General features: G+C 42.7%; 1 protein-coding gene across 3 annotated transcripts in view; it reads right to left on the bottom strand.

Moving 5' to 3' along the window:
- LOC130905291 (small G protein signaling modulator 1-like) overlaps window positions 1–20,619 on the bottom strand; it is a 37,728-nt gene that overhangs the window by 10,215 nt on the left and 6,894 nt on the right. For all 3 annotated transcript variants that reach the window (XM_057818523.1, XM_057818524.1, XM_057818525.1), the window contains exons 4-19: window positions 18,467–18,629; window positions 18,221–18,373; window positions 18,062–18,129; window positions 14,477–14,619; window positions 14,282–14,413; window positions 14,066–14,190; window positions 13,936–14,003; window positions 11,475–11,638; window positions 11,279–11,408; window positions 9,272–9,398; window positions 9,142–9,206; window positions 8,926–9,071; window positions 6,600–6,728; window positions 6,352–6,528; window positions 6,188–6,256; window positions 642–1,709 (exon numbers count right to left, since the gene is read on the bottom strand). In XM_057818523.1, coding sequence (XP_057674506.1) covers window positions 642–1,709; window positions 6,188–6,256; window positions 6,352–6,528; window positions 6,600–6,728; window positions 8,926–9,071; window positions 9,142–9,206; window positions 9,272–9,398; window positions 11,279–11,408; window positions 11,475–11,638; window positions 13,936–14,003; window positions 14,066–14,190; window positions 14,282–14,413; window positions 14,477–14,619; window positions 18,062–18,129; window positions 18,221–18,373; window positions 18,467–18,629 — 2,927 coding nt within the window. The remainder of the gene's footprint in view (window positions 1–641; window positions 1,710–6,187; window positions 6,257–6,351; window positions 6,529–6,599; window positions 6,729–8,925; window positions 9,072–9,141; window positions 9,207–9,271; window positions 9,399–11,278; window positions 11,409–11,474; window positions 11,639–13,935; window positions 14,004–14,065; window positions 14,191–14,281; window positions 14,414–14,476; window positions 14,620–18,061; window positions 18,130–18,220; window positions 18,374–18,466; window positions 18,630–20,619) is intronic.

Raw genomic sequence — 20,619 nt, 5'->3', positions numbered from 1 at the left:
CCCAAGCGACAGCAGAGGGCGACAAAACTCCAAAAAACACAAGTAACAAGTGGAGATTGCACTGTGCTGTCATTTTAATCTGTTTGAGCGGGGCATGTGCGTTAATTGCGTCACATATTTTAACGTGATTCATTTAAAAAATTAATTACCGCCCGTTAACGCGATAATTTTGACAGCCCTAAAATCAACTCCACCAACTAATTAAACCCCGCTAACTCGAAGATTAAGCCGAACGCCAAACTTCCACTTTGAAGTACCACAATTCCCGTAATTTATGTGTAATCTCAGAACTTGTCATAAACTTCAGCTTCGTTACATTTAGCTTCCAAATACCAAAATATAAGTCAGTCAAATACAAAAAAAAAAAAACATTTAAAGCAGGGGCATATTTTATAGATGGTTTGAATTGCGATTAATTACGATTAATTAATCTTTTAGCTGTAATCAACTCGATTAAAATTTTTAAACGTTTGACAGCCCTAGTTGATTTCAACAAGTTCTGTGCAGTTTGCAAGTTATTTTTTAATTTCAGGGCGCCGGAGTGGCTAAGCTAGCGTGAGTCAATGGGAGCTTCCTAGCATGCTAATGAAAAACAATATTAACAGATCCAGTTCCTCTGGATTTATATTTTTCACCCTTACAGAATACAGTTGTTGAGCTGAGCAATCTTTCCGATGGAACTCTGCCTCTGCCTCCGTAGTTTTCGGTGCCGCGAACCCATTTTCTGCATCAGGCTCATCTTCAGACAGCCCAGCTTCAGTGTCCTCGGGGCTGGTGTTACACGCAGTGTCAGGCGGGGGATCCGGGACGAGTTCCGCAGATGCCGCGTTGGGTCTCCGAGCCAGACACGCGGGCGGGATCGCGAGTACCGTCAAGGGCCTGGTATTCTGTTCCTCGAAGTTCAAGCAGGCCACCCCGGAAGGAATCTCCTCCATTTCTAGAGCTGAGGGAGAGTCATCCGAGTCCGGGGACTGTCTTATATGGGATGACAGGGAAAGGCTCCCGCGGGATGCCGACTGAAAAACATCTAGTACTTGCCTGACTGGTGAGTTTGAGATGTCTGATACATTTCTGGCACCTGTGTGTACAGACTCAGCATTTTCTACCTCTAAGAGACAGCCAGCCAATAATTGCGAGCGCAGGTTGTCAAGTATCTCTGCCTTTTCAGAGCCGATTGTTAAAAGATTGTCTTTTTCTGACTCATCCGTTTCTTGTTCCTCTACATTCTGTGCTTTTAAAGTCTGTCCAAGTGGTGGCGCTTGAAAATACTGATTCTGAATCTCTTTCTCCAGCCTAATAATGTTTGTGTTGTCCATTGGAGCTTGTCTATTAATGTTGTCAGGTTTGTCCACAGCTTCTGAAATTATTCCAAGAACTTCATTACTCTCCATGCTGTCACTTTCAAAGAGTCTGTCCTTAGGTGCCTGCTCAAGGACCTCGACGGTCTTTGGAAGCCCCTCAGCTGTAGATTCCTCGCTTACGACATCGGCTGCGGTGACTGACTGCTGTAAGATTGCCGATGCAATGGGTGGCTCGGTTAAAAGAAGGTAACTGTCACAAGTTTGGAGTGGTTTAAAAACATCTTGGCAGGATAGATTGCTGGACTCAAAGGAATCAGCTGGGACATCCTTTATTGGACTTTTGTGCTCTATCTGATATCCATTGGGTCTGGTCTCAATGGGATCCACAGCATCAACGGATGTAAACACCTAATGGACAGAAGAAAAGTTGAATATAGGAGCACTTTTGGGTCCTTTTTCAAAACCAACAGCACCACGAAAAAACTTTATATCCCAGGAGGCCGCACCGGAAGGATGTAATGCAAAAATGTTCAATACAGTGGTATGAAAAAGTATCTGAATTTTGGGAATTTCTCACATTTCTGCATAAAATCACCATCAAAGGTGAGCTGATCTTTGTCAAAATCACACAGATGGAAAAATAGTGTTTGCTTTAACTAAAACCACCACAATATTTATAGGTTTTCATATTTTAATGAGGATAGTATGCAAACAATGACAGAAGGGGGAACAATAATAAGTGAACTATCACAATGCCCCTTTCCCATTGAAACTAGTGGGTCAACGCACGTTTTTTCCAAGCCGATGCAACCCACTAGCAAATGGCATTTGGCACTGTTTTCCGAAATTTCCAGGTTCGTGGCAAAGGAAGTCCGCCAGGGGTCACGTACGGATCGCCTGGCTTTGTTCCTTTGCCGCTCTGCCGGAGTGTTGCTGGCTTCCCACTCATTTGTCACGGTAAGCGATTTTCATTGCTAGGGGGCACTTGATTGTGCTGTAATGTAGCGCGGGGATTATGGGGTTGACAAACTCAAATCTAGCGTCATCGTTGACATTTGTTATGCTTGTTTTTGATACTTGTTTCTTGCTCTTGTGGGATTGTAATCAATGAATCTCATTTATTCTGCATTTTCTAATCAATAAACATCGTCTATTGAGCAAAAGTGTGCCTGTTCCTGATTCACCGCGAACCTGGAAATTTCAGAAAACGGGCACCTTTCCCATTGACAAAATAAAGCCGTGTCCAAACACGAGAACCTGTGTTTCTACCAAAAAGTTCTATTTTGGTTTCATCTGACCATAACACATTCTCCCAGTCCTCTTCTGGATCATCCAAATGCTCTCTAGCAAACTGCAGACAGGCCTGGACGTGTGCCTGCTTCAGCAGGGGTACACGTCTGGCAGTGCAGGATTTGAGTCCCCGGCGGCGCATTGTGTTACTGATAGTAGCCTTTGTTACTGTGGTCCCAGCTCTCAGTAGTTTTTTTTTTTTTTCCACCCGTCTAAGCCCCCACCCCTCCTCAGCCGTGCGTAAGGTTACGTGACGTCACCACGCTAAGATCAACGTCGACAAGTGCGACCAAATTCATTCAGTTCAAGGAAGTAAACAATGCGGAGCAACATGGAAGCCTCCTTTCCGTTTGTGTTCTCTGTTTTCATGCCTTTTACTGCCCTCAAAATACTCGAAATGCAGCAAAGGATCAACACTCTGCTTGTGCTGAGGTAACGTAGGCGACGTGAATTCTTCTTCTACTAGCTTTGTTGTTAGCATCGACGTAACTACGGTTGTGGGGCGTGTTAAATGGGAGGCGACTGGCGCGTTGTTATGACACATCACATAAGAGCCTACGTCACCACGTAGATTAGGATGTTGACTGTTGACCCGGGGTTTTGCTTTCACACTGCATGACGATCAGAGCCGAGGTGATTTTAACGCGGGTCGCTTGGCGGGTTGATTGACACGGGTCGAGGCGGGTCGCTGCAACTTTCCCACTGCCACCAAAAGCCGATTGTTAGTGGGTTGACATGGGGGTTTTTGGCCAGTGGGAAAGGGGTAAAATTTAATATTTTGTGCCCCCCCTTTGGCAGCAATAACTAACAACAACCAGATGTTTCCTGTAGCTGCAGATCAGTCTGGCATATCGATCAGGACTGATCCCGACCCATTCCTCTCTACAAAACTGCTGTAGTTCAGTCCGATTCCTGGGATGTCTGGCATGAATCGCTGTCTTTAGGTCATGCCACAGCATCTCAATGGGGTTCAAGTCTGGACTTTGACTTGGTATTTTGTTCTTCTGAAACCATTCTGAAGTTGATTTACTACTGTGTTTTGGATCATTGTCTTGTTGCAGCATCCATCTTCTTTTTTAGCTTCAACTGTCTGAAAAACAGCCTAAGAGTTTCCCGCGAAACACCCTGATAAACTTTTGAATTCATTCTTTCATTAATGATTGCAAGTTGTCCAGGCCCTTGAGCAGCGAAACAGCCCCAAATCATGATACCCCCTGCAACATGCTTCATGGTAGGGATGAGGTGTTGAAGTTGGTGAGCTGTTCCATTTTTCCTCCATACATGACGTTGTGTGTTACTCCTAAACAATTCAACTTGGGTTTCATCAGTCCACAAAATGTTTTGCCAAAACTTCTGTGGAGTGTCCAAGTGCCTTTTTGCGAACATTAAACCAGCAACAATTTTTTTTTTAGACAGCAGTGGCTTCCTCTGTGGAATCCTCCCAAGAACACCATTCTTGGCCATAGTTTTACACATAGTTGATGTGTGCAGAGTTATTGGACTGTGCCAGTGATTTCTGTAAGTCTTTAGCAGACACTCTAGGGTTGTTTTTTTACCTCTCTGAGTATTCTGCGCTGAACTCTTGGCGTCATCTTTGGTGGATGGCCACTCCTTGGGAGAGAAGCAACGGTGCCAAACTCTCTCCATTTGTACACAACTTCTCTGACTGTCGACTGATGGACATCCAGACTTTTAGAAATGATTTTGTATCCTTTCCCAGATTTATACAAATCAACAATCCTTGATCGCAGGTCTTCAGACAGCTATGTTGACCATCAGACAATGCTTCTCATCAAGACATTTCTTACCAGGTGTGTTTTTTATAGTGGGCAGGGCAGCTTTAAACCACTCATTAGTGATTAGGCACACACCTGACTTAAAATGTTTGGTAAAAATTGGTTTCAATTGCTCTTTAAGTCTTAGGCAGAGGGTTCACTTACTTATTTTTCCCCCCTTCTGTCATTGCTTGCATGCTCGCAGGGCCGGCCCAGGCCATTTGGGGGCCCTAAGCAAAATAATGCAAAGGAGCCCATACTTTTGGCCCACCATTTCATCACAGTGTACTGTGAAACCCATACATGCAATCCAACCCATACGTCCATATTTTATATTAATCAGATTTTGTTGCACTACATACTTCAAACTTCTCACCCCAAATGATTGTCAGTACTTACAGTAGATAGCGCCAAACCTTTTTCTAAAAGAGGAAAGAAAGAAGTTAAGGAGGAACTTTTATTTTTTTAGGCTTGTAATCAAGTATCAAAACTCACAAAAGTCAAATAAAGCAAACTGTAGTAAACACAACAACAACAAAATTATCAATTGCCAAATTGGGGGGGCCCCAAGTGGTCAGGGGTCCTAAGCAACTGCATAGTCTGCGTATAGGCTGGGCCGGCCCTGCATGCTCGTTAAATACCGTATTGGCCCCAATATAAGACTGTGTTTTTTGCATTGAAATAAGACTGAAAAAAGGGGGGTCGTCTTATATCGCGGTCTAGACATTATACCCATTCATGACGCTAGATGGCGCCAGATATCATGGAAGCGAATGCTGAACTTGAGGAGTAATGTTCTGTCATGACAGATCTCAGCTTCTCTCAAGTTTAACCAGTTTGCATTATTTTATTGCAATGTTTTTCCTTATTCAGATTTCTTTCAAGACTACAGTTATAGTTAGACCTCACTTTGATGGCTATTGCAATTTTGTTGTTTTATCACAATAGATTGGTTTATTTACATTTCAAAAACCAGAAGCCATTCATTTACGAATGTGATTGCACTTTAGAATACGCATTTAAAGGTTCAGATATTAAAATTTGAATGAGGCAAAATAACATGCTTTTCCTCTCAAATATATTGTTATAATCATTTTTTTCAGATGTACTGTAATTATTTTCTGTATAAAAATCAATTTGGTGTTCAAAAAGTCTTTTTTCAAACTTGGAAAAACAGGGGGTCGTCTTATAATCAAGGCTTATATTCGGGCCGATACGGTAATGAAAACCTATAAATGTTTGGGTGGTTTTAGTTAAAGCAGACATGTTTTTTTCCTCTGTATGATTTTGACAAAGATCACATCACATTTGATGGTGATTTTATGCAGAAATGTGACAAATTCCAAAAGGTTCAGGTACTTTTTCATATCACTGTGTAAATATTTATATATGTGGTTCCACATATGGTTGTTTTGCTCCACTATATTTTGATATATACTGTATTTGTAATTTACACATTGTATGACCTGCATTCTTTTGTACAGTACATGATGGAAATAAGGCCCACATAAGTTTTTGTTTGAGCGCATTTCTGTAGAGTTTTGAGATACAATCAGGTATTTTACTTTGTATTCGTATTTAACGCTCTTTTGAAAGTGCAATGGATGTGCAGGTAGAAATAAATGTTATTGTTATTGCATAAACATAACTTCTTTTATTTATCATCTCCTAAAATTATTCTGCAACGCATGAAACGTTTGCTATCCGATGAATTCATCGATATATTAATCGTTTACTTAAATGATCGATAGCTGCAGCCCTATTTGAAGCTTAAACTTGGATTGCTAAAATTTAAGTAAAGGTACTACATGTGAATCTTACCGGCGCACTGCTGTTGCAGTCGTTCTGCGACTGAGTACTCTGCGGATCCGAACTACTGCATAGTGATGACTAGAGTCATTAAAAAAAAAAATAGAACGAGGAGTTAGAAAAGCACATTCGGCTAGTGTAGCTCCCCATTGACATATCTATTAAAGTGAACTTACATCTGTGCTAATAGTGGATTCTTGCTCCGACACCTGCCCACCCTCAGTGCGAGTGCTCGACAAACATCTGGCGAGGGCTTCCGCATGTTTCTCCTGCTCCCTCTGTCGCATCATTGCTTCACAACCTTGCCACTCCTTCATGGTATGCTCATACATGAGGCGCATCTGCTCGTCAATCTGAAATATAGACAAGCAATGTTGAAAATTGCAGCACTGACGACATTTTGAAAGATATACAAATGCTGTACCTCCAGCCTGCATTTCTCACTCATTGTGAACTGGTAGTGTCCAAGGAGAAAAGGCCAGATTTCTTTGCGAAGTGAAGGTGCCACACCTCCAAAATACACCAGTCTGTGTATCTCAAGCTCCTCATAGGCCTAGATTTTAATACATATTTTGGAATCGTGAGTGAATACTGAAAACTGTGTGCAGTCACGGCGTACATGTTAAAGGTAGTGCCCGGGTTACAAATGAGTTTCGCTCCTACGCTGGCGACGTAACACGTAATTTAGCGTAAGTCGGAATTAACGCTTTAAAATTTCAAAATAACTAGGGCTTTGCTGTTTGAAGATACAGATCTGAGCCCCGCCCAGGTTGGTTTGGGGACAATATCAGGTCACTTCCTGTTGATGAGGGGACATTTGGGAAACACGTCCTGGTCAATCAGGTCATTTGGGGACATTTGAGGGGCGAGTCCTGGTCATATCAGGTCATTTGGGGACAATGGGGGGTGGCGTGTCCTGGTCATATCAGGCCATTTGGGGGGGCGTGTCCTGGTCATATCAGGTCATTTGGGGAACGTGTCCTAGGCAGATCAGGTCATTTGGGGGACGTGTTCTGGTCATATTAGGGCATTGGGGGGGGGGGGCTAGTCCTAGTCATATTAGGTCATTTGGGGACATTTGAGGGGCGCGTTCCGGTCATATCAGATCATTTAGGGGCGTGTCCTGGTCATATCAGGTCATTGGTGGACATTTGATGGACGTGTCATGGTCCTATCAGGTCATTTGGGGGACGTGTTCTGGTTATATCAGGTCATTTGGGGACATTTGGGGGCGTGTCCTGGTCATATCAGGTCATTGGGGGACATTTGATAAATTGATACACGTGTCCTGGTCATATCAGGTCATTTGGGGGACGTGTTCTGGTTATATCAGGTCATTTGGGGGACGTGTTCTGGTTATATCAGGTCATTTGGGGACATTTGGGGGGTGTGTCCTGGTCATATCAGGTCATTTGGGGACATTTGGGAGGCGTGTCCCAGTCATATTAAGTCATTTAGGGACATTTGGGGGGGGGGGCGTGTCCTGGTCATATCAGGTCATTTGGGGACATTGGGGGTGCGTGTCCTGGTAATATCAGGTCATTTAGGGGCATTTGGGGGCGTGTCCTGATCATATCAGGTCATTTGGGGACATTTGGGGGGGAGTGTTCTGGTCATATCAGGTCATTTGGAGGCGTGTCCTGGTCATAGCAGGTCATTTGGGGACATTTGGGGGGCGTGTCCTGGTCATATCAGCTCATTTGGGGGATGTGTCCTAGTCATATCAGGTCATTTACGGACATTTGGGGGGGGTGTCCTGATCATATCGGGTCAATTTGGGACAATTGGGGGACGTGTTCTGGTCATATCAGGTCATTTGGAGACATTTGGGGGACGTGTCCTGGTCAAATCAGGTCATTTGGGGAAGGTAACCCGAATTTCAAGTCAGAATTAACACTTTGAAAGTTCAAAATAACTATCCAAAAAGTCCAAAAATATATTTTATATTGTTTGATGGTGCAGGATACACTGCCCTCTGGTGGCAGCGTTGGCTGGACTGTCATTCATTAATGCTTAGCATAGCAGCATTTTTCTTTGGCCCACATAAGGCTGTAAATTGCTTCAGCTAATATATGTTTGTGAACGCATTTGTAATTAAGTTTAGAGCTTCAGTTGTGGATTTTTTTTTTTTTTGTGGATTGTCATGGAGTTGTGGATTGCAAATACGTTAGCATTTGTAGCATTTAAGCTAGTGGACTTTTGTAAGGCAAATTAGGCATATTAGGCAAATTTGATCGATTAAATTTACATATTGATCAGACTCCCGTAATTTTCGGACTATAAGGCGCACCTGACTATAAGTCGCCACCTACCAAATTTGATACAAAAACAACATTTGTTTATAGATAAGCCGCACTGGACTGTAAGCTGCAACTGTCCTCACTGTATTATGGGATATTTACACCAAAAGATATTAATGTGTATTAATGTGTAAAGTGGATTTTTGGACTAGGACCTACCTCTTCCGGTTCCTTAATGTAATTTCATTTTTGGATTTGTCGTTGTGTTTTTTTTGTTGTTGTTTTTTTTTGTTATGTGATTTGGCGTTTTGTATTTTACTTTTTTTTTTTTTTTTGTTACGTATTTTGCCGTTGTGTTTTTGAATTTGCCGTTGTGCTTTTTGATATGCCGTCGTGTTTTGCTCTTTAGGGCCACCGAAATTTGGACACCATGTTGCAATTACAACGACATCATATGCTTGCAAAATGTCTACACACGTAACCCCACTTTAGCCCTTATTTCAATCTTACAGAGCTGTCCTGAAGAAACTTGGCCCAAACATCAGCAGAGAGACCTCCCCTTGCATTAGAGGGCACATCAGGGACGACTATGGTGGTGTTGACCAGAGCAGAAAGGTGGGTGCGAACTGTGGACAAGTGACGGCAATATGCCAGCCCTGGAGTGGAAAGACTTGCGTGAGAGCCGTTTTATTCAATGAGATTGGAGTGAGTGGAATTTACACTCACATCCGTAAAATGCACGGGAGATGATCTGGTACCTCATGGTGTCACAGAGGAGCTTCAGAGGAGCCCTGTTAAATTAGATTTGAGATGGACTACAGGACCTTTAAATGGATTAGTGTGTGTATGGTCATACCTTTCCTGAATGCAGCCACTTGGCAGAGAGCTATCAGACGATCCAGTCTGTGAGCAGGAGGATTCTGAGGAATTCCTGGGTGTCTGTTCCCACATGTTCATACCCTGGTCCACCAGCTCCAAAGGCACTGAGCGGAACAGAAATCCATTATCATTTAGACCAGTGTTTTCCAATGATACTTGGAGAATTATTCTCAAACATGCCAACCAGATTTCATGTTACCAATTGACACGACTACAGTGGTATGAAAAAGTATCTAAACCTTTTGGAATGTCTCACATTTCTGCATGAAATCACCATCAAATGTGATCTGATCTTTGTCAAAATCACACAGATGAAAAAAAAAAAAAAGTGTCTGCTTTAACTGAATCCACCCAAACATTTATAGGTTTTCATATTTTAATGAGGATAGTATGCAAACAATGACAAAAGGGGGAAAAATAAGTAAGTGAACCCTCTGCCTAAGGAGACTTAAAGAGCAATTGAAACCAATTTTGACCAAACATTTTAAGTCAGGTGTGTGTGCCCAATCACTGATGAGTGGTTTAAAGCTGCCCTGCCCACTAAAACACACACCTGGTAAGAATTGTCTTGATGAGAAGCATTGTCTTATTTGCATCATGGCTCGGTCAAAAGAGCTGTCTGAAGACCTGCGATCAAGGATTATTGATTTGTATAAAGCTGGATAAGGATACAGAACCATCTCTAAATGTCTGGATGTTCATCAATCGACAGTCAGAGAAGTTGTCTACAAATGGAGAGTTCGGCACTGGTGCTTCTCTCCCAAGGAGTGGCCGTCCACCAAAGATGACGCCAAGAGTTCAGCGCAGGATTCTCAGAGAGGTAAAAAAGAACCCTAGAGTGTCTGCTAAAGACTTACAGAAATCAATGGCACAGGCCACTGGCCAATATCTCTGTGCACACATCAACTATTTGGCCAATAATGGTGTTCATGGGAGGACTCCACGGAGGAAGCCACTGCTGTCTAAAAAAACCCCACTGTTGCTCATTTAATGTTCGCAAAAAGGCACTTGGACACTCCACAGAAGTTTTGGCAAAATATTATGTGGACTGATGAAACCAAAGTTGAATTGTTTGGGAGTAACACACAACGTTATGTGTGGAGGAAAAATGGAACAGCTCACCAACATCAACACCTCATCCCCACCGTGAAGCATGGTGGAGGGAGCATCATGATTTGGGGCTGTTTGCTACATCAGGGCCTGGACAACTTGCAAACATGAATGGAAGAATGATTTCAGAAGTTTAGCAGGAAAACCTGTTGCCGTCTGTCAGACAGTTGAAGCTAAAAAGAGGATGGATGCTGCAACAAGACAATGATCCAAAACACAGAAGTAAATGAACTTCAGACTGGTTTCAGAAGAACAAATGACACGTTCTGGAGTTGTCAAATCAAAGTCCAGACTTGAACCCAATTGAGAAGTTGTGGCATGATCTAAATACAGCGATTCATGCCCGACATCCCAGGAATCAGTCTGAACTACAGCAGTTTTGTAGAGAACAATGGGCGAAGATTAGTAATGATCGATGTGCTAGACTCATCTGCAGCTACAGGAAGCTTCTGGTTAAAGTTATTGCTGCCAAAGGGCGGGCCACACAATTTTAAATGTGATGGTTCACTTACTTTTTTCCCCTCTTCTGTCATTGTTTGCATACTATCCTCATTAAAATATGAAAACCTAAAAATGTTTGGGTTATTTTAGTTAAAGCACTGTTTCTTCATCTGTGTGATTTTGACAAAGATCAGCTCACATTTGATGGTGATTTTATGCAGAAATGTGAGAAATTCCAAAAGGTTCAGATACTTTTTTCATACCACACCAACACTAGCCCTCCAACCAGACCCTGGTCCGCTTGGCCTAATGTGAAAGCACCCTAAGGCTATTATTTTTGTCCAAAAGTCTAAGACAAAAATTCAAAGGGCTGCCAAAAACAGCACAGTTTGAGGGTCGAATTTTCAGGTGTCTTGTGAGTCTTAACACTTACTGAACTCCATTTGGTTTCCAGGAAAGAGGATTCGAAACACGTAATCTGTGGATTCATCATCCTCTTTATCAGACACTGAGTCACAGGAGCTATGTGGGCTTCTCCTGCGCAATTTGGGGAAAACCTTTCCCTAGGAGTGAAAAGAACATTTAATCCATGTTAACACCAGTGCATAAAAGTTGTCAATAATACGGACCTTTCCTCTCTGGTTCCAAAGCGGTGGCTCCAGTTGTCCGTGAGGAAGAAGGCCCGTCTCCAGGCAAGTGAGAAACTGGAGCAGGTGGCCTCCTTTGGGGAAATGCAAGGGGGGCCTCTGGATGCCATCCTGGTTCACCAACACCAGGGTTCCACCACTGTTCACTGCGAAGAAAGGTTCCCAAGCTAGTCTCAATCAGCAAAGTAATCTCTGATATGGATTTCACTATCAGTTGACGGGACACTGTGCTCGGAACGGATCTGTAGGGGGCCTAGTTTCCAAAACTTAAAATTCAAATATTTTCAAAAACAAAACTGCTAGTGACCTAAAACCAAAACAGGCACCTCCCTTAGGAAAATACGAGTCTCCATGAGCAGCGACATAAAAAAATTCATAGTCATTCCCTAATAAAAACTCTATTAATTATTTTTTATGCAAGTATAACAAAACTTAAAATGGCTATAAAATTCTCAAATTTTACACGAGATGCACAAAAAAAATCACCAAATGCAGATTTGATCACCTACATTTTCAGGATTAATAGCACGAGCGGATTTTAAGGGGGGGTGAATGAGTGTCATTCCATGAAATTGACTTTCCTACATATATAAAAGTTGTAAAGCAATAAAACTGCAACAAAAATGAATAAAATGACCTGATATGACTTGAACATGGCTCCCAAATGTCACCAAATGGCCTGATATGACCAAGACACGCCCCCAAGTGACTTGATATGACTATGGACACGCCCCCCCAAATGACCTAATATGACCAGGACACGCCCATAAATGTCTCCAAATAACCTGATATGATCAGGACACGCCCCCTAAATGTCTCCAAATGACTTGTTATGACTATAAACATGCCCCCCAAATGACCTGCTATGATCAGAACACCCCCCCCAAATGTCCCCAGATGACCTCATATGACCAGGACACACGCCCCAACTGTCCCCAAATGACCTGCTATAACAAGGACACGCCCCACAAACATCCCCAAATGACCTGGTATGACTAGGACACGCCCACAAATGTCCCCAAATAACCTGATATGACCAGGACACGCCTCCCAAGTGTCCCCAAATGACCTGATATGACCAGGACATGCCCCTCAAATGTACCCAAATGACCTGTTATGACCAGGACACGCCCCCAAATGTCTCCAAATGACCTGATATGACTAGGACATGCCCCTCAAATGTCCCCAAATGACCTGATATGACCAGGACACGCCCCACAAACATCCCCAAATGACCTGCTATGACTAGGACATGCCCCTCAAATGTCCCCAAATGACCTGAAATGACCAGGACACGCCTCCCAAGTGTCCCCAAATGACCTGATATGACCAGGACATGCCCCTCAAATGTACCCAAATGACCTGTTATGACCAGGACACGCCCCCAAATGTCTCCAAATGACCTGATATGACTAGGACATGCCCCTCAAATGTCCCCAAATGACCTGAAATGACCAGGACACGCCTACAAATGTCCCCAAATAACATGATATGACCAGGACACGCCTCCCAAGTATCCCCAAATGACCTGATATGACCAGGACATGCCCCTCAAATGTCCCCAAATGACCTGATATGCCCAGGACACGCCCCCCAAATGTCCCTAAATGACCTGATATGACCAAGACACGCCCCTTAAATGCCCCCAAATGACCTGAAATGACCAAAACACGCCCCCAAATGACCTGATGTGACCAGGACACGCCCCCAAATGTCCCCAAATGACCTGATATGACCAGGACACGCCCCTCAAATGTCTCCAAATGACCTGATATGACCAGGACGTGTCCCCCAATCAACAGGACCTGATATTGTCCCAGAAATGTCCCCAAACCAACCTGGGCAGGGCTAAGATCTGTATCTCCAAACAGCAAAGCCGTAGTTATTTTTGACTTTTCAAAGTGTTAATTCCGATTTACGCGGAAATTCGGGTTATGTCGCCAACGTACGAGCGGAACTCGTTCGTAACCCGGGCACTACCTGTATGCATGTATGCCGTGATTGCACACAGTTTTCAGTACCCTTGCGTAACAATTTTGAGCTCAAGTCACTCTAATTTTTTCTAAGCATTTTTTCACAACATCTCAAAGTGCACGCATGGGGCTATTTTATATAATAATTACCTTGAATCTTCGACCAAATAACTCTTGACTCACTGCTGCCTGCTTGTATACAGTAAAACGTTCGTCCTATAATTACCTTGACTCTTCGACCAAATAACTCTTGACTCACTGCTGCCAGCTTGTATGCAGTAAAACGTTCGTCCTTCTTTCACCTAAATCCGGCGTTTGAACGCAGCATGTTTAGTTTAGCACAGTGAAAGTCAAATGGTCTGCCTGGGTCGGCCCACAACGGGAAGGCCGACCCAGGCAGTTTGTGGCCAAAGTTTGTGGCAGCTGTCTTGTCAACTGATGGTGACGTCTACTTCTCTGAAATAATTTACCTTGCTGATGACAGTGGAGATACACTATCTCCTCCAAGTGAATCGTCATGGCGTAATCCCAGTAGACACTGAGAGGGAAAATCCACAATAAAGGTTAGCCTTTTTTAGACCGACTTGTAATTAGACCTACCTCTTCTCAGAATCCAGCTCCCCTGCGTTGCCATTCATTAGCTGATTGGGCGTCCATTTGAGTGTCATCAGCTCTCCTGTCTGATGCAGGGAGAGGTAACCCGGTATGGCCTCCATGTCGTCCCTCTGGTGATGTATGGTTGTAAAATGAAAATGAATGTAGACGCAGAAATCACACTGGACAGTGACTGAAGTGCAAGTCCGGTTTAAAACATACAGGCTGCACCAGCACAGTGTTCTTGCCAAACAGCAACGTTGCTCTGGAATTTTGGTGCAATGACTCCACATATTCCCTCGCCCACACCAGAGGGCGATCGTCCATGCTCCCACTGGATTGTCTCTTTTGGATCTATTTAATGACAAAATGAGGCTTCAGCACAAATTGTCACGGAATTAACAAATACTAACTAACCAGGGCAGGCCTCCTGGAGGGAGAGTCCTGTCGACTGTGACCGCTGTGAATACGATGTCTCTGTACAAGTTCGTCAGCTGATGGGTCCGTCCAGAAATGGTCAGAGGTCTTGACTTGAGTGTACTCCAAAGCACAGGGACCCACTTCAAGACAAGGTCAAAGAACATCAAAGTTTGACGCAAGTCCAGAAAATCCAAAACAAAAATATGCTAAACGGAGTTACATTTGTATAGCGCTTTTCAACCTTTAGAGCAATTTGACGCTATTTACTCATTCACTAACTGTTGACACACGTGGGGTTCAGTATCTTGCTCGAGGATACTTAGACGAGGTACCAGGATTAGCGATGAGGAAGCATAGAATAGGATGTCAAATGCTCAATTTCTCCCATAAAATGATTGCAGTCACAAATACTTTGGTAGTAATATCTTCATTTATTTGCCTTGCAATGAAAAAACCCAAATGAGAATGAAAAAAAAAAATTAAATCATTATTATTTTACACAAAACTCCAAAAATGGGCCGGACAAAAAGTATTGGCACTCTTAGCCTAATACTTGGTAGCACAACCTTTAGACAAAATAACTGCAAACAACCGCTTCCGGTATCCATCAATGAGTTTCTTACGGTGCTCTGCTGGAATTTTAGACCATTCTGCTCCAGGTCTCTGAGATTTGAAGGGTGGCATTTTCAGATCTCTCCACAGGTGTTCTATGGGATTCAGGTCTGGCCACTTTAGAAGTCTCCAGTGCTTTCTCTCAAACCATTTTCTAGTGCTTTTTGAAGTGTGTTGTGGGTCATTGTCCTGCTGGAAGACCCATAACCTCCAGCTTTCTCACACTGGGCCCTACATTATGCTGCAAAATTTGTTGTTAGTCTTCAGACTTCATCATGCCATGCACACGGTCAAGCAGTCCAGTGCCAGAGACAGCAAAGCAACCCCAAAACATCAGGGAACCTCCACCATGCTTGACTGTGGGGACCGTGTTCTTTTCTTTGAAGGCCTTGTTTTTTTCCTGTAAACTCTATGTTGATGCCTTTTCCCAAAATTTTTGTCTCATCTGACCAGAGAACATTCTTCCAAAACGTTTTTGGCTTTCTCCGGTAAGTTTTGGCAAACTCCATCCTGGCTTTTTTTTTTGTCTCTGGGTCTTCCTGGGTATCCTACCACAGAGTCCCTTTTCATTCAGACGCCAATGGATAGTACGGGCTGACACTGTTGTACCCTCGGACTGCAGGACAACTTGAACTTGTTCGGATGTTAGTCGAGGTTCATTATCCACCATCCGCACAATCTTTGGTTGAAATCTCTCGTCAGTTTTCGTCAACAGAGGTTGAGTCAACTTTAATCCATTTTAAATGGCTGCAAGTTTGATTTAAGTTATTGCTACCACCTGTTATGTGCCACAGATAAGTAACAGGTGCTGTTAATGATACAAATTAGAGAAGCGTCACCTGATTTTTCAAAGGGTGCCAATACTTTTGTCTGGCCCATTTTTGGACTTTTGTGGAAAAATGATAATGATCCCCCCCCCCCCCCCCCCCATTCTCTTTCGTTTTTTTTTTCATTGCAAGCAAAATAAATGAAGATATTACTACCAAAGTATTTGTAATTGCAATCATTTTCTGGGGAAATTGTGCATTATCTGGCCGATTTGCAGAGGTGCCAATACTTTTTAGTTAGTGACGTAATTTGCCGGATGATACTTAACAGCACTGGTCATAAGCATTCATTAATGCCCGTGATAGTCTCATGTCACAATTATAACGGTCTGTGACAGCCCCTGGCCGTTTAATAGTTAATTTTCGGAGACTCTTCCAGTCGGCTGATCGTTGCCTCCACCAGCTGGCTGCTTCCCCTCCCACTCTGATGAAAGCTGATCGACGCAGGACGGACCGACGACGTCGCCGCCGCTGATTGGCCAAGAAAAAGGCGCCAAGCTTCATAAACCCGCCGCTGTCAACGCTCTATGAGGTCGCATTTGACAGCATTCTGCCGCGGTCCTCCTCGACAGCTGTTTGCTCGCCATTCACTCTTGTTTGCATTTGATCGCTACTTTGATACACTCCCGCTTTTTCGGTGAGGTCTTTTGTGTTTATTCGTTATTGGACCTTTTTTGTTCACCACTGTAAATAAGAGCACTGAAGCAAGTAGGGGTAAGTCGCCATTTCTGTTCAACCCGTTTTCTCCTGTTTTGTATAGTGTAGGTAGCTAGGTTAGTGGCTGTCTTGTCTTTGTTCTTTTTCATGATCAGGGTTTAGTTAGCGGGTGGGGTTCAAGTGTAGATTCCTTTTGTTTGTTGTTTTGGCCTGGGCTTACCCTGAAGCCGCGCTTCATCCACATTTTGTACATATTCATTGCGAGTTTGATTGTTGTGTAAATAAATTTGTGCCACTTGAGAATTTGTGTGGCTCGTTTTATGTTACGCCCTTCGCGAGCCGTCCTTGGGACGTAACACGGTCTTATGGCAGTCTTATGACGCTGCTGTCAAATAAGGTGTTACCTATTAACCCAAAAAAGTAAGCCGCACTGGACTATTAGCTGCAGGATTCAAAATGAGGGGAAAAAAAGTAGTCCGAAAATTACTGTATTTAACAAATTTGATTGAGTGAAATAGCTTGCTAATTATATGATTATTTAATACTGATTTGACCTGTTTAAAAGTACAAAAGCCTAGTAGCCAGTAGAGGTGGGAATCTTTGGGCACCTAACGATTCGATTACGATTATGATTCAGAGACTCCGATTCGATTATAAATCGATTATTGATGCCCCCCTCCCCCCATTTATTTATTTTTTTCTTAATGTTTTGTATATTTGTTCCAAAATTGTTCAAAAATCCTCTCAGGCTAAATAAACCAAACTACTATTTTAGCATCAAGTTACCGGTTAAAAACAGTAAATAAAATACTCAAGTCCCCATTTTGTATCAGCAGCTTTAAACTACATTCAATTAATTTAATGTTGTGAATCAACAATCAATTGTGCCCATTATTCCATAATTTCCCTCATGTTTACTTTCGACATGTGAAAGTTTTAAAACTGTTTCATCATTTAAAGATAGATTCAAGCCACGATTTGCCAATTTAGGGGTATTTTAGATAAAAATTAATTAGGTTCTCTACAACAGAGCCTTCTAGAGAAGTCTACTGCTTTAAGATGGCGCCTGTTTACTAGCGCGGGAAAGTCTGTCATTTCACATCTAGTCTAGATATATGTGATATTTACCATAGCCGTATGTTGCCGTATGTTTGTAGCAACTAGCAACTGGATGCTGTTTGTAGCGGCTGAGGGCCGCAGTCAGGTATTATTGTTTTTTTTTTACCTAGCGGCATTAGCTGTACATGATATTTTCTCGGTCCGTTCCTCATTGCGTCCCGAAGACCACGCTGACTGCGTTTTATTTCCGCTTTACCTGGTATAATTCAATAATAGGAATTTGGATGTTTGTGAATCGTTCTCGAATCTTCCACGGCCGAATCGCGAATAATCTAAGAATCGGAAATTTTGCACGTCTCTAGTGGCCAGCCAGACTTACAAAGCGCTAGAAGGGAAAGCCTGAACTCAGCTTTAACACATCAATTACCCAATAGTGATGCAAGAATTTGTCCATCCACAGGATCCATGATCATGGCTTCTTTCTCGTAAAAAGTACTGCGGGTAGGGAAGAAAAAAAAAAACGGCCATATCATTTAGTCGTGTTGCAGATCAGTCAGACTAATACATCCGGCACGTATTAAGATACCTAGAGTTCTCTACTAAATACAGGATGATTTTGTCCAGGAGCTTTTCCAACAATGCGGTTCTGATCCATATGTGTTTGAGGGCCAGAGGTGAAAGGTTGCTCAACTTTGACTGCCGACTGCGCTCGTTGCTCTGTGAAGAATTGTTTCGTTTGCTGGAAGACACATTGAAATACCGACCACAGTTAGAATGCAATCATAAAAACAATACAATGTCTCATTACTGTGGTAACTGTGGCGCACAACACCTGTTTTCTATGAGGTGCTCCAGCTCTTGGACTTTGTGGCACAGCTCTTCTGCAGGGGCGTAGCTTTTGGCCACTTTCATGAAGAGCGCCGCCACTTTGTTGCTGCACAGCATACCCGCGATACGCCGTTTTAGCCCGTGCAGCACGCAGGCCTCCACCACCGCTGCGCATACAAATTCGGACACAATTTAATCAAAATAGTACTGTAACATATTTATATCACACTTCTGTTACCATAGTTGTGCGCTCTCTATGGGTGTGGCATTACGGTAAAAAGGAACCTCAGTAAAGACTCGTGTGCGCATGTGATAAGAAGTACACTGAATAAAGCAGTGGCGCCACCAAATGCCCAAATGCATGATGGGAAGTGGAACCATGACTGTGCGTAGTGCTACCAGTTGATATATCTTCTCTGCGTTGGAAATCAACATAAAGTGTTAAGAAAAAGATCAATTGCCAACCTTGCTTCCCCACATTGCTTTCCATGATAGTTTCTAATCGTAGGGAGAGGGATTGTGAGCCCTTAGCCAACTAAAAAAAGGCTCTAAAGGCTGCCAAAATTCACTCTACTCATTTTACGCTGCCTTTTATCTCTCTATATGGGTAAAACGGCGTCATTACAGATTGAGCGCGACAAGGCGTGAGTGGGTCGTGCAGCGCATGGTCTCTTCCTTAACTTCTTTCTTTCCTCTTTTAGAAAAAGGTTTGGCGCTATCTACTGTAAGTACTGACAATCATTTGGGGAGAGAAGTTTGAAGTATGCAGTGCAAGAAAATCTGATTAATATACAAAATATGGACGTATGGGTTGGATTGCATGTATGGGTGTCACAGTACACTGTAGAGGTGTGCATCGGTACTGCCCTCACGATTCGATTCGATTACGATTCGGAGGGCCACGATTCGATTCGATTCGGAGGGTCACGATTCGATTCGGTTCAATTCGGCAATGCATTGCGATGCATTAAAGCCTGGGATGCATTAAAATTCTAAAGCAAAGCATATTTTTCGTGAATCATGAGGCAACACAAGCGGTCAGACATTAAACAACTTTTTGTTGGCTCTTGTGTCACTCCTGGTTGAAGTCAAATGAAAATACAGTACTTTTAGATATATATTTAAAAAAAAAAAAAAAAAAAAAAACAGATCACGGCATTTAATTGGTGCTTTGAATGAGACCAGGGCTTTCTCTTTTTTTTACACACACAGTAGCAGCCTTTCACACAGTGCAACATCTGAACTCCTGTGCAAAATCAGTAATAACAGTCACTGTATTTTAGTCACAACAACCTATCGATAAAAACATTCAAGTAAATATTAAAGAAAGCGACAAAGAAAATATTGTAGTGCAGCAGCATCTTTATCGCAATATCAATCCAGGGATCAGTTCAGTTGCAAACAAAACATCCAACTAAATTGCAATGTAGAACAAAAGTAAAATGTAGGCCTAGCCCACTATATATGTGCAATCAACTTAGAAATGCAATCAGTAACTACCACATAACAATAAAAAATAATGAATTAAAATGAAGTGCAGCAGCATTTTAGCAGCCATAACAATCTGTTTCAACATGAGGAACAGAGGTTGCGCTAGACTTTTTCGTTGTCTGTCATTTTGACTGACAGGGTCATAAAAATCCGGTCATAATCTATTTTTACCCGTCACTTAAATTTTAAAAATGATAATAATGACATATTCAATAGCAGTGTTGGTCAAAAGTGGTGCGTTACTTACTCAACTCTGAATAAATTGAAGAAACTACCAGCCATGTTGTGTCTACTCTCTGCTCTGTTGATTTGTCATCCAAGATTCGGGGTGCGTTCAGGTTTGAGAATAGCGCACGTACTTCTGACTCCAAGCTGTTTGTCCCTGCTCATTCAATTAGGCTACGTTCATACTAGAGTTCTTAATGCACAAATCCGATTTTTTTGTCATATCCATTTTTTTGACGTGCCCGTTCGGACTGCCTTTGTCCATTGGGACCATTCAAGTATTACGCATGCGCTCTAATTCGCAGTCCGACACGCGCCGGTGCGCAGAAGCATCAAAACAAATGACAAGTCATCCGTCATTCCAGGCCTATCATATTTTGCTTTTCAAAAGGAGGACACAAATAACAAACATAAATAATCCCCGTTTAGGCTTATATTCAC

Source organism: Corythoichthys intestinalis, chromosome 17, assembly GCF_030265065.1.
Source record: "Corythoichthys intestinalis isolate RoL2023-P3 chromosome 17, ASM3026506v1, whole genome shotgun sequence".
Lineage (NCBI taxonomy): Eukaryota > Metazoa > Chordata > Actinopteri > Syngnathiformes > Syngnathidae > Corythoichthys > Corythoichthys intestinalis.
This window is presented reverse-complemented; position numbering and strand designations above follow the sequence as displayed.